Source organism: Orcinus orca, chromosome 2 (assembly GCF_937001465.1).
Source record: "Orcinus orca chromosome 2, mOrcOrc1.1, whole genome shotgun sequence".
NCBI lineage: Eukaryota > Metazoa > Chordata > Mammalia > Artiodactyla > Delphinidae > Orcinus > Orcinus orca.
Genome location: NC_064560.1, coordinates 26,866,613 through 26,876,724, shown reverse-complemented (window position 1 = coordinate 26,876,724; position 10,112 = coordinate 26,866,613). Strand labels below are relative to the sequence as shown.

Here is a 10,112-nt window from a genome sequence, read left to right as displayed (position 1 = left end):
AAAACACAGCAAGTGTTTCCTCCTGTGCCCCAAGGCCTGGTGGCCAGTCTCTGGAAGAGAATTCAGTGCCCATCAGGGGAGCAACCCCAGGCTCCTATTTCCACCTTTGCTGCCAGGAAGGGCAGTGAGTGGGGGGGAGACAAGTGGCTCCCTGGGTAGCACAAAGAAGATTTCCCAAGGAAGAGCCGGGTGAGTAATCTGTCAGGAATTTGTTTCAACACTCGGCCACCCCCCCCACCCCCCCCCCCGCAAAAAAAAACAACCAGACTCAAGATGCTGATAAGAATTCTTTTATGTTATTCCAATAAAAAATACATTCATACAGAAATATAACAATCTTGCAAAAAACAATTTCAAATAAAATCTTGTAAAACAAAATTTTACAAAAATCTTACAAAGATTTTTTTAGATAACAGGGTGCTTCAAAAAAAAAAGAAATTTCACTAATAGAAATTTTTTTTTTTAACGTCAAGCAAAAAGTTTCTGCTTGATTGAGGCTCAGTTATCACCTGAACAGAATGTAATTCTTTATGTACTTGCTTATTACGAAAATTACAGGCATTGACATACGTGGCACCCAGCCCCACCCAATCAAACCACTCCATGGTGTTTCATAAGTGAGACAAGCCAGTGCAAGTTTTTTTGTCTTTTGTTTACCTTCTTGCTGAATGGAATTGTTATGGCTAAGCACACAGCAGGGCCAAAAAAGGAGTTTTCCAAAATCCAGTAAATCAAGTGCCTGGATTTGGAATTGCCAAAAGAAAAGTGCATTTCCCCCCTCAGCAATATGAAATGAGTTCTTTAGGTAAGTGTATCCATCAGCCCACATTAAAAAAAACAAAAAACAAAAAAAAACCCAGTTATGTGAGCTTTCACCATTGCTCATCTCCAGGAAGATCCAAACAAAATACCAGCCCAGCCAGACTCATATGTGTGTATATATATATATATATATATATAAATATATATAAAGGAAAGATCCACACCCATGAGCCAGCAGCTGGATGGAGGATCAGCTGTCCATGCTGCGGTGTGCCAATTCAGGGAAATTACTCGTTGGAAAACTGGAAGAATCTATGTGCTGGAAAAAAATAGCTTCATCTGCATAAAAAGTGCTCTAAAAAGGAATCCCTGTGATTAGCTTACTCTTAGGCTCGATTTTCAATAAAGCTGACATTCAAAATCAAAACCTTAGTGTGTCTGAGACCAACGACCGGGCTAGTATTCCGTTCATGCCAGTTTTGAATGGCGAAGGTACCCTATCCCAGACCTGCCGATTATGATGAGCGAGTTGGCAGTCTGGAAGAGATTTGATGCCAAGAGCCTGTGGCAAATTGTTAAATTAAAGGGAAAGCCTTTATAAAAGTTAGAGTTCTCATGTTTACCTCCTTTGTGGCCATTTTGAAATATGTCTTCACAGGCTGTGGAATTTTCTAGCTAGACATTCTAATTTCTCCTTAAAAAAATATGTATATATTATCTATATATATGTATATATATATATATATATACACACACATACACACATACACATACTGTACACACAAATATACATACACAAGAATTTCGCCCACTTTTAAAAAAAAGTAATATACTTTCTGTGTTACCAACAGATAGCTAGATAGATACGCGAGAAACTTGTGCCTTTTAAGCAAATACATTGTTTTTTATACTTCTGTATCTTTAATACGTGTGAAAATGTTACATATTAAACACAGCCGGTGTATGATCTGTACAACTGTTGTGCAAAGTCTATACGGAAGTCTCACGGTGGCAGAAATGGTCTGATTTTCCAATTATCACATGTTTTCCACTTTAACACTGACAGTCAAGTTGTCTAAACTACTGAGTAAATACTGACTTGTTTGGGGGGTTTTCATCTATTTGACTTTGTGAAGGAGGACCTTAAAGAGATTTTTTTTCTGTATTATATATTGATACAGTACAAAGCCAGGTGAAAAAAGAGCCTTAATAAAGCATGCATCACCCATACCCCTGTACGAGACCCCTACATAAGGGGCCACTTGCGTAAGGCACCATTGTTAAGATCTACAGTGCATTAACAGCTAGAAAACCAGAAATTAGTCCTCAAGGCATAAATAAGAGAAACTTAGCTGCATGAGAAAACAGTTTCTAAGCTTTAGTGGTTTTATCCACCCAACTGAGAAAAATTTTAGGTTCTGAGTCTAATGAGACATTAGACCAGCAATTCCCAGCCCTAGTGTCCTGGACACCCAACTCGTGTCCAACATCTTTCAAGGGCATCACGAAATTCTCCAAAAAGGTAATTCAAATTCGAACCATTTACAAAATAGTCCTATGCTGCACAATGCCTCTCTGGAAGGGGAGTGTTATGAAATTGAAGGGGGGAAGGATTGTGTATTGCCAAGCCCAGATGGCTAGGGGGTCACCGAATTCAACCAATCGTATCTTAGCTGCTCAGTGAACTGGAATCAAAACTGTAGTCCTGATTTAAAAATGGAAAAGCAGATAATTCCCCAGACCATGCATTACTTTTGTCTTAGAAGGAAAAGTTATCAATGTATTATATTTGTAGATACACAGCTTATACAATGGGTAACAAATGAACTCTGTCTCAGAGAGTAGCAGAAGCTACTCACTTCACACAGTTGAACCAGACACCAAAAGTTCTCGCCACACACTAGAGGGAAAGGGGCTCCCCTCACTACACCCACTCGCCACTCCCGGGTCCTGACCGCCCACGCCTGCCCTCCACATTTTCCCTTCTTTTTTTCTTTTCTTTTTTTTCCTCTAAGGCGCAGACTCTACCTACACCACCCCCCACCCCCACCCCGCCCCGGGAAATGATTGGTGGTCATCTCATCTCATGGAACACGCCTCACACACAAAACATTCAAACTATGTTTTTTTTCTGTCTCTTGCAGCCTCGCAAGGGAAAGGACTCTGTCTCGTCACACAGTCCGTAGGAGACCCTCCACATACAGCCCACCCACCACTAACATTCTCAGTGCACATGCTCACGGCAAAGGCTTAGGGACCACTCAGAGGATAGGTACCAGTGGCGAGGCCAGGGCCACCCAAACACCACACACCCTGGGTGCTCTGCCGCTTCGGACATGACTTTTTTCGCCCTCGAAAGACCTTCCCAGTAGGTCCTGGAGGCGACCGGGTAGGGTGCAAAATGGCTTTGGCTGGAACACGCACCCTCCTTCCACGGCCGTCTCAGCCTGGAAGCCTTTTTAGCCCGCAGGAGTCGATGCTCTGCCCCTTCAGAGGTGCCTCTTCATGTGCAGGGCCAGGTGGTCGGACCTGGAGAAACACCTGCAGAGAGAATCGGGGTCCCAGACGTTAGGTCTCCAGCCCCGTCAGTTACAGACCTCCTGCTCGTGCACCCCCCAGCTAAATTAGCCCTCTCCATTGGGGGTGGGAGTCATCATGCTGAGTCAGCCCCATCCACATTCGGGGCAGGAGTATACATCAAGGAGGTTGCCAATCAGCTCTTGGGAATGTCACCTGACTTTACTGCCCAGCCTTCAAATTTGAAAACTGTTAAAGGGCCAATCTGCAGAAAGTGTGAACGAAATCATTCTATTCTCGTGCACTCAGTACACGGTGCTTCCTAACCTGAACGAGTGGCATATTAGAGCCTTTTTAAAAAGTCCTGGGCTGAAAAGAGAGATGCCAGTGCAGGCCAGGAAGACGGCTGCCTTGCTGCAGGGTGACTGCATGCCTACTCCGTTCCGGGGATGGCACTGCCGCGCCCCTGCTGTTCATGCACGTACCTGTCACAGTGAGAACATTTAAAAGGCTTGGCACCAGTGTGCTTTCTGAAGTGTCTCGTTAACTCATCGCTTCTTGCAAAACGCCACTCACAACCTTCCCATGAGCATCTGTAAGGCTTTTCTCCTGGGAAGAGAGCACACGACAGGCACGCCATGATTTCACTGAACAGTGAGGGAAGGGCCCTGCTACCCCAACACGGGGCGGGAAAGTCCACTCAGGAGCAGGCCCAGAGGCCACTGACCTCAGGAATTCAGAATAAACCGCAGTTAGCGCTGGGAGCCGGCCCTCCCAAGGTAACAGGCAGGGGCTCTTTCCTGACCTAGCCTTGGGCCTCCAAGTGCTGGGGAAGAGACCCAGGCTTGGCAGGGCCCACATGACCGTAATCAGAGTGAACGTGTTAAGAATGACAATGACTCAGACTGGAGAAATACTTCCGAGGTGATGTGTCAGCCCACTGGACCCGTGGCCTTGGCCAGGGCTGGGTTTTATTTCTTTCTCCATGGAAACGGTTTCTCTCAAGCACTTATTTTGTTCCTTACTCACTTCCCTGTGGAATGAGGCTTTGTAGTTTCCTCCGGGAAACTATATTTCTCCAAAACTGAGGTCATGAGTTTCTGGGAAACCCCATTCCAAGGTCTTCAAAACACTTTCTAAATGACAAGCAAAAGACCCAGTCGACTTTATCCCTTGGTCGGATTACAAATATGATTTCACTAAAAGTGCTACCTGAGAATATAAAAAACAATTGCCACAGTCAGTAGCCTGGTTCCAGGGTACCCAGGTCCTGATCCTGGCTCTGCCCTGAGCCGTTTCAGGATCCTGATCTCCTCTCATTATTGGTAACACGAGAGTTTGCATGACTTGATCTCTAAGACCCCGTCCAGCTCCAAAATTTCTGTGATGCTTCCCCAGTTATCCTAGACTGTCATGGTAACTATAAATGGAACTATTCTCTAGACTGTGATATTTCATTAAGAAGTTATTATTATTTTTGAAAGTTGGCATCAGAAAACAAAGGCAGCATGATACACAGAGAAATTCTCACTAAGTACCTGCTGATGATACTGCTTCGCAGAGTCGATGGGTCTAGCTCAGACCCCACACGGTGTCCGGCACCCACCTGCGCCACACAGCCCGGCCACCCTCTCCCAACCCTCGAGCTTCATTTCCAAAAATCAGAGGCAACTCCGAGTAGCACTGTACACGGACACTGCAGACTGCACAGTGGGCCTTGATAACCCAGGTGGCTGGAGTGGGTGGGGTACTCGGTGTAGACAGAGAATGTGATTTACCTCTTGTCTGTTTAATCTGAAAGCGATAACCATTCATCGGGCACACATGTCCAGTCTTTCAGCGCCTACTCTGTCCTCCCCAGAGACCCAACTCTTTTGAGGGAAGAAAGGAGGTGAGGACGTGTCTGCTCTGACAGCCTCCTGCGGAGCCCCGGCCCCCTCCCAGGGCTGGTGCAATTAATTCAGCGGCGCCCGGGTCGCAGGAGGGACTGACCTGTGTGGGTGCGCTGATGTGCTTTCAAGTGGGAGCTTTTGGTGTAAACTTTTCTGCAGCCGTTAAAGTGGCACCGATGCACCCTCCTGCGGCCGTCTGGGGAGGCGTCTCCGCTGCCCTTGTCGCCGGGCTTCCCCGCAGTCCCACTGCGCGCCTTCCCGGGAGGGTGCAGCTCACCCGGCATGCAACCCCACAGGTGGGACGGCTCCCTGCTCAGTTCTGGGGAGGAAGGGGGCGTGGAGGTGACGGAGGAGCTCAGGTTCCCCGAATTGACTAAAACTTCGCCGATGGGGTCAGAGGTAAACTTGGTGGTGGGCGAGAGCTCCTCGGAGCTGTCGGAGGATTCACTGCTCACGTCCGAGTTCAGGCTGTTGGTCTCCAGGTTGTAGCCAAAGCCGGGGCTGTTGAGCGCATCCTCAGGGGGACTGGAGGACATCTTCAGGTCCGAGTCCTCCTTTTTCTCCCGAGCCAGGATGATTTTGGTCCACAGATCTTCCTGGCTGTCGAATTTGATTTCGGAGGCTGACACATAGCAGGGTTCGCTCTGGAGGTAACGTTCCAACTCCAGGCAGGTCTGTGCGAAAGGAACCACAAGAAGGCACGTGATTGTGACGACTACCGAAAACGAACCGAAAGCGCACTTCCAAAAACATGCAGGAGTCAAGGGCAAATAAACTGTGGCCTGGTCACTACAAGAATCCGTGTCTTCAGCAGAGTGAGAGGAAAGCTGTTTCTAGGAATGGGTACACATTCAGAAGAAAAACCAGAGGTGAAACCTCTCCCCGCTTCCCCAAGTTGGACCAATGGCCACAAATGGCTGATGGTCACTGAGCCAGTTTTTGTTATAGTTACAGTGTTGATGTTTCTAATAAGTTTCTGTAAGCCACACAAAGAATACCAGCCTCAGACCTGCCCCCACCGGACAGGTTTAACCACATTATCTGACAGTCGAGAACCCTGTGCAACAAGGAAACCCAGGCATCCGCCTTCCAGAGGCAAAGACAGGGCTTGCTGCTCTCAACACAGTGTGCTCTGACATGGCATGTGTCTCCCTCTGGAGAACCGCTGACAGCACAGGCCATACTCAGTGAGCAGACGCAGCCAGCTGATGGTCTAGGGTCAGGTAGGAGCTGCAGAGAAACCACCCCGTTTCCTGCGGAGCCCAGACCTAATAGGCTTTCAGAGAATGCCATTCCCAAGTGCAGGGCCATGCGCACACACAACTTAAATGACTTCCACAGTGGTCAGAGGAAAACAACAACAGGAGTGGAGAAACCATTCCAGAATGGCCATCTGCTATTGTAAAGGATGCAGGAGGGGAAATTCCTCCGCAGCCCTGCTGGGAGTCCCACAATGGACAAGAACTTTATCTACTGGCCAAGAGTACAACTGTATGAGTCATCACTCTATTTCTTTCACACAATGCCAAAGGAGACTTCCTTTTGAAATTCTGACCAGCGGCCAAAAAAGGACCCGGTTCAAATATACATGCAGTGTGTCATGGCCAGAGTGCCCCCCCAGCCCCACAACCAACCTTTCCAGAAGCTACAACTGCCGAGAGACCAGCATGCCCTCTCCCCACCATCTCAAACTTTCTAGCCACTGGAAAATAAAAACGGTAGGAAACATTTTAGGTTTAAATTATGTCTGCCCTTATCTTCACTAGGATCAACTGTCTGCATGTCCATATAAGGCTGTCTATACTACTGCAATTCCACAGCTTTAGATTTCTACAGCAAACTCTGCTCTTTTTAGCAAATCATTTTCAGGACTAGCAAAGCCCACCCAAAGGGCTCCCGCTTGGTTATTTAGCAGTGTGCCTGCTATCAGAATAGACCCTTCCCCCTCCCCCTCCTCACCTAGCAAGCAGAGGGGGAAAAAACAATCATTGTTTTCTCATTACCCCTAAAATTAGACGCCTGGGTTACAAAGCACACTAGAGTGTTCTGCGGAGAGACAGCAAGATATTCTATGGATGTTCCAAAGAAAAAGGAAAGCACGTTTATTGAGATCTTGTTAAACTTTAATAATCTGGCTAATTTAAAATCTGCATTATGCTGAGGAGCACTGGGGACCAGAAGGAAGCTCTCAGGGAGAGTTTAAAAGCCTCTGAAGGCGACCAAGAGCTCAGCCTGGCTTGTGGCCCAAATCCCAAATGCCCAAGGAAACTACTTAGATCAATTTCAATCACGTCCTAGGAAGCAGCTTCTTTAGGAGGAAAAGCCTGGAGGGGAGAGGGAGGCAGGAAAGGGCTGGGAACAATTAAGCAGGCATGTGAAGGTTGTAACACTTTGCATTTCATCTCCCCTAAAAGCCTTCTAGGCTTTGAAACCCACAATATATATTTGATCTGCTAATTCACTTTGTGACAAAAAGCAAACTGCTTAGCAGCACAGAGAAAACCCCAAACCTTCCTTCTATCTTTAAAGATAATGGGACAAGTGTCAGAATCTCTCTCCCTTCAGGTAATCCTAACGCATTAGAAGGGGGAAAAATCTTTTCTTAAATGTCCAATGCCAAAAATTGCAGTTCCACTAAAAAATGCCGGAAACAGAGACTCTTCTTCCCAAACTCTGACTTGAAGCAATTCGGACGGGCTCATTGTCATATGACTGATAAGTCACTGGTTGTGCAAACATTGGGTTTTTTTTTTTTTCTTTTTTCTGGTCAACAAAAGAAGCAGGTTAAGAAAAACAAGGCAGATCGAGGCATATCTTAAGGATTCCCAAGAAGGTAAAGAAACTGAAAATGGCCTGGTAGAGAAAAGGAGCTGGTGGATGTTTCGCTGGTGAAATCCTTAATTAAAAAAAAAAAAATCTCCACGTACAAACACCAAAAAGCAAAACAAAACCAAAATCCCTTAAAAAAAAAAACACCCTTGGCAGTCCTTGCAAGTTCATATGACCAGATCCAGCTGTGGAGTCTGGAGCTGGTACAAGCACCAAACTTCTGCCAAGGGCTAGGGCCGGGATCAGGCCGCGGAGCTGGGTCTGCCCTCCGGAGAACGCAGTTCATAAGCCCCTGAAACGGCAAAAACACTCCAAGCGACGAAGCACTGCTGCGCCCCACTCAAATGACAACTCCGCTCCACGCTGTAAAAGGCCCCTTTAAAGTGCCTTCCACACCGGAGGCAGCAGAAGTACGTTTTAAGACTAATTATTTTAATTTTTTAAAAATTTACCCGAACCATTAAAAAAAGAAGAAAAAGAAATGCACCTCCAACCACACACCGTCCTGTCGGTGAGTGCATGCACTCCCTCCTCGGCGCACCCGGGCACCTGGCCCATGAAAATTCCTATTTACCTGTTGCCAATATTCCTCCAGGGAGGGCAGCGCCGAGAAGTAACCAGTCTCGTGCACAATCTGGAGTTCCTGGAAGATGCTGCACATTGGGAGCACATCCATGTCGGGTTGGAAAAGACAGTCACTGCTGTTGTAAAAACAGGGAGGTGTGCGGTCTGGAGTCGGGAGCGCAGCAGCCGTGCCTGCAGCGCCGGGGAAGTTCATGCAAACTCAGTGGGCAGCAATTAGGCGCCGCGGGTTCGGATCCTACCGGAGCCCGGAGACTCGCTCGCGAGCCCACACAATATTTGCAAACACCGGACTGACTGCAAACGTAACCCCTGCAAAACTTCCCTATTCAAAGCTCCGCTGCCAGCCTCCCCTCCTCCCCGCCCAGCCCCCCCCATCTCCCCACGTGACTCGCCCGCGCCCGCCCCGCGCACCGCCCAATCACGCCGCGCCCGGCCCGGGGGCCGCGCGACGATGATGTCAGCTTCGGCCAATCGCGGGCAGTGGCTTACAGCGGCCCCGCCTGGCGTGACCGAGCCTCTCCATCACAACCCTCGCCATTGGCTGAATTCGAACTTCGGCCAGCTGTGATTGGAAGGCGGTTTCGCAGGCTATTTTTAGCAGGGTATATAAGGCGCGAGCCGCCTCACGCCGGAGGAGTCGGTGCTGGGAGGTGTGCGGCCGAGCGGCTGAGTGCGCTGCTGCCGGGCAGAGGGAGCCGGGTGTTCCTTCCCGTCCCGTCCCCGGTCCCCGGTCCCCGTCCCCATCCCCACCACCCGGGCTGGTCCCCGCAAACCCCGGCCCTCGTCACTCAGGCCGGTCACGCGGGTCCAGTCCCCTGCCCCTGGCCCAGCGGTTCAGTGTGCCGCTGCCTGGCTGGGGGAGCCGGGCCGGGTCCCCTCTGTACCTCCCTCCGACCTCGGGCCGGCCTGCCCTTCTCTGGTCCCATCCGTCCCTCGATCCCACTATGTCCCCCCTTCCGTCCCCCTGTATTCCCCATTTTCCGTCCCCTTCTGTTCCCCCTCTGTCCCTCTCTGTTTCCCCTCCTCCCCACTCTGTTCTCCCCTCCGTACACGCTCCGTTCCCATTTGTTCCCCCTGTCCCACTCCATCCCCATCTGTCCCCCTCAATTCTCAGGTGGCACCTGTGACCCAGTGGTGGTGGACGGATGGTGGACTGGGCAGCCCCACGGGTGTGGTGAGGAACAGGGAGGGGCCGGAGGTACTCCAGAGTCACTGGGGTATGTTGTATGTGAATCTGAGGTCCCTCCTTCAGCCTCCCTCACAAGGACAGGGCACACGCCTGGGGGACACGCCTCTGCCCCGCCCCACCCCCATGCCTGCCTAACCTGCAGGAAAAGGACCAAAATGGCCTGGAAGACCCAAGTTGGATCTGCTTGCTCTTGAGGGGGTTATTTACACTCTTGATTGTATGGGAACACAGTTTTCTTTTAAAAAAGAGGGCACTTTGGGAGGGGGCGCTTAAAAAAAGAGGGGGCCTATAACCATTCTCAGTAGGGTCCTCCATCCACACCAGCTGTGTACATTTTA

The 10,112-nt window shown here is 49.2% G+C and overlaps 1 protein-coding gene across 3 annotated transcripts; it reads right to left on the bottom strand.

Annotated features, from left to right (window-relative positions):
- Positions 1-274: 274 nt before the first annotated feature.
- KLF6 (KLF transcription factor 6) lies at positions 275-8,919 on the bottom strand. Of its 3 annotated transcripts, none has more exons than XM_004281678.3 (4): positions 8,575-8,916; positions 5,272-5,845; positions 3,765-3,888; positions 275-3,303 (listed from the first exon to the last, which is right to left on the bottom strand). In XM_004281678.3, exons 1-4 carry the CDS (start codon positions 8,776-8,778, stop codon positions 3,252-3,254), a joined length of 954 nt encoding a protein of 317 aa, XP_004281726.1. In that variant the 5' UTR covers positions 8,779-8,916; the 3' UTR covers positions 275-3,251. The 3 variants fall into 3 exon arrangements, with proteins under 3 accessions (XP_004281726.1, XP_049561582.1, XP_033265069.1); XM_049705625.1 differs by lacking the exon at positions 8,575-8,916 and adding an exon at positions 6,806-8,530; XM_033409178.2 differs by lacking the exon at positions 3,765-3,888 and having other exon boundaries at positions 8,575-8,919.
- Positions 8,920-10,112: the final 1,193 nt, after the last annotated feature.

Coding starts and splice junctions, on each gene's coding strand:
- KLF6 (XM_004281678.3), bottom strand. CDS start 8,778: ATGAACTTCCCCGGCGCTGCAGGCACGGCTGCTGCGCTCCCGACTCCA. Junction 5,846..8,574: donor TGGAGGAATATTGGCAACAG/GTAAATAGGAAT, acceptor CCTTTCGCACAG/ACCTGCCTGGAGTTGGAACG. Junction 3,889..5,271: donor ACATCAGCGCACCCACACAG/GTCAGTCCCTCC, acceptor CTCTCTTCCCAG/GAGAAAAGCCTTACAGATGC.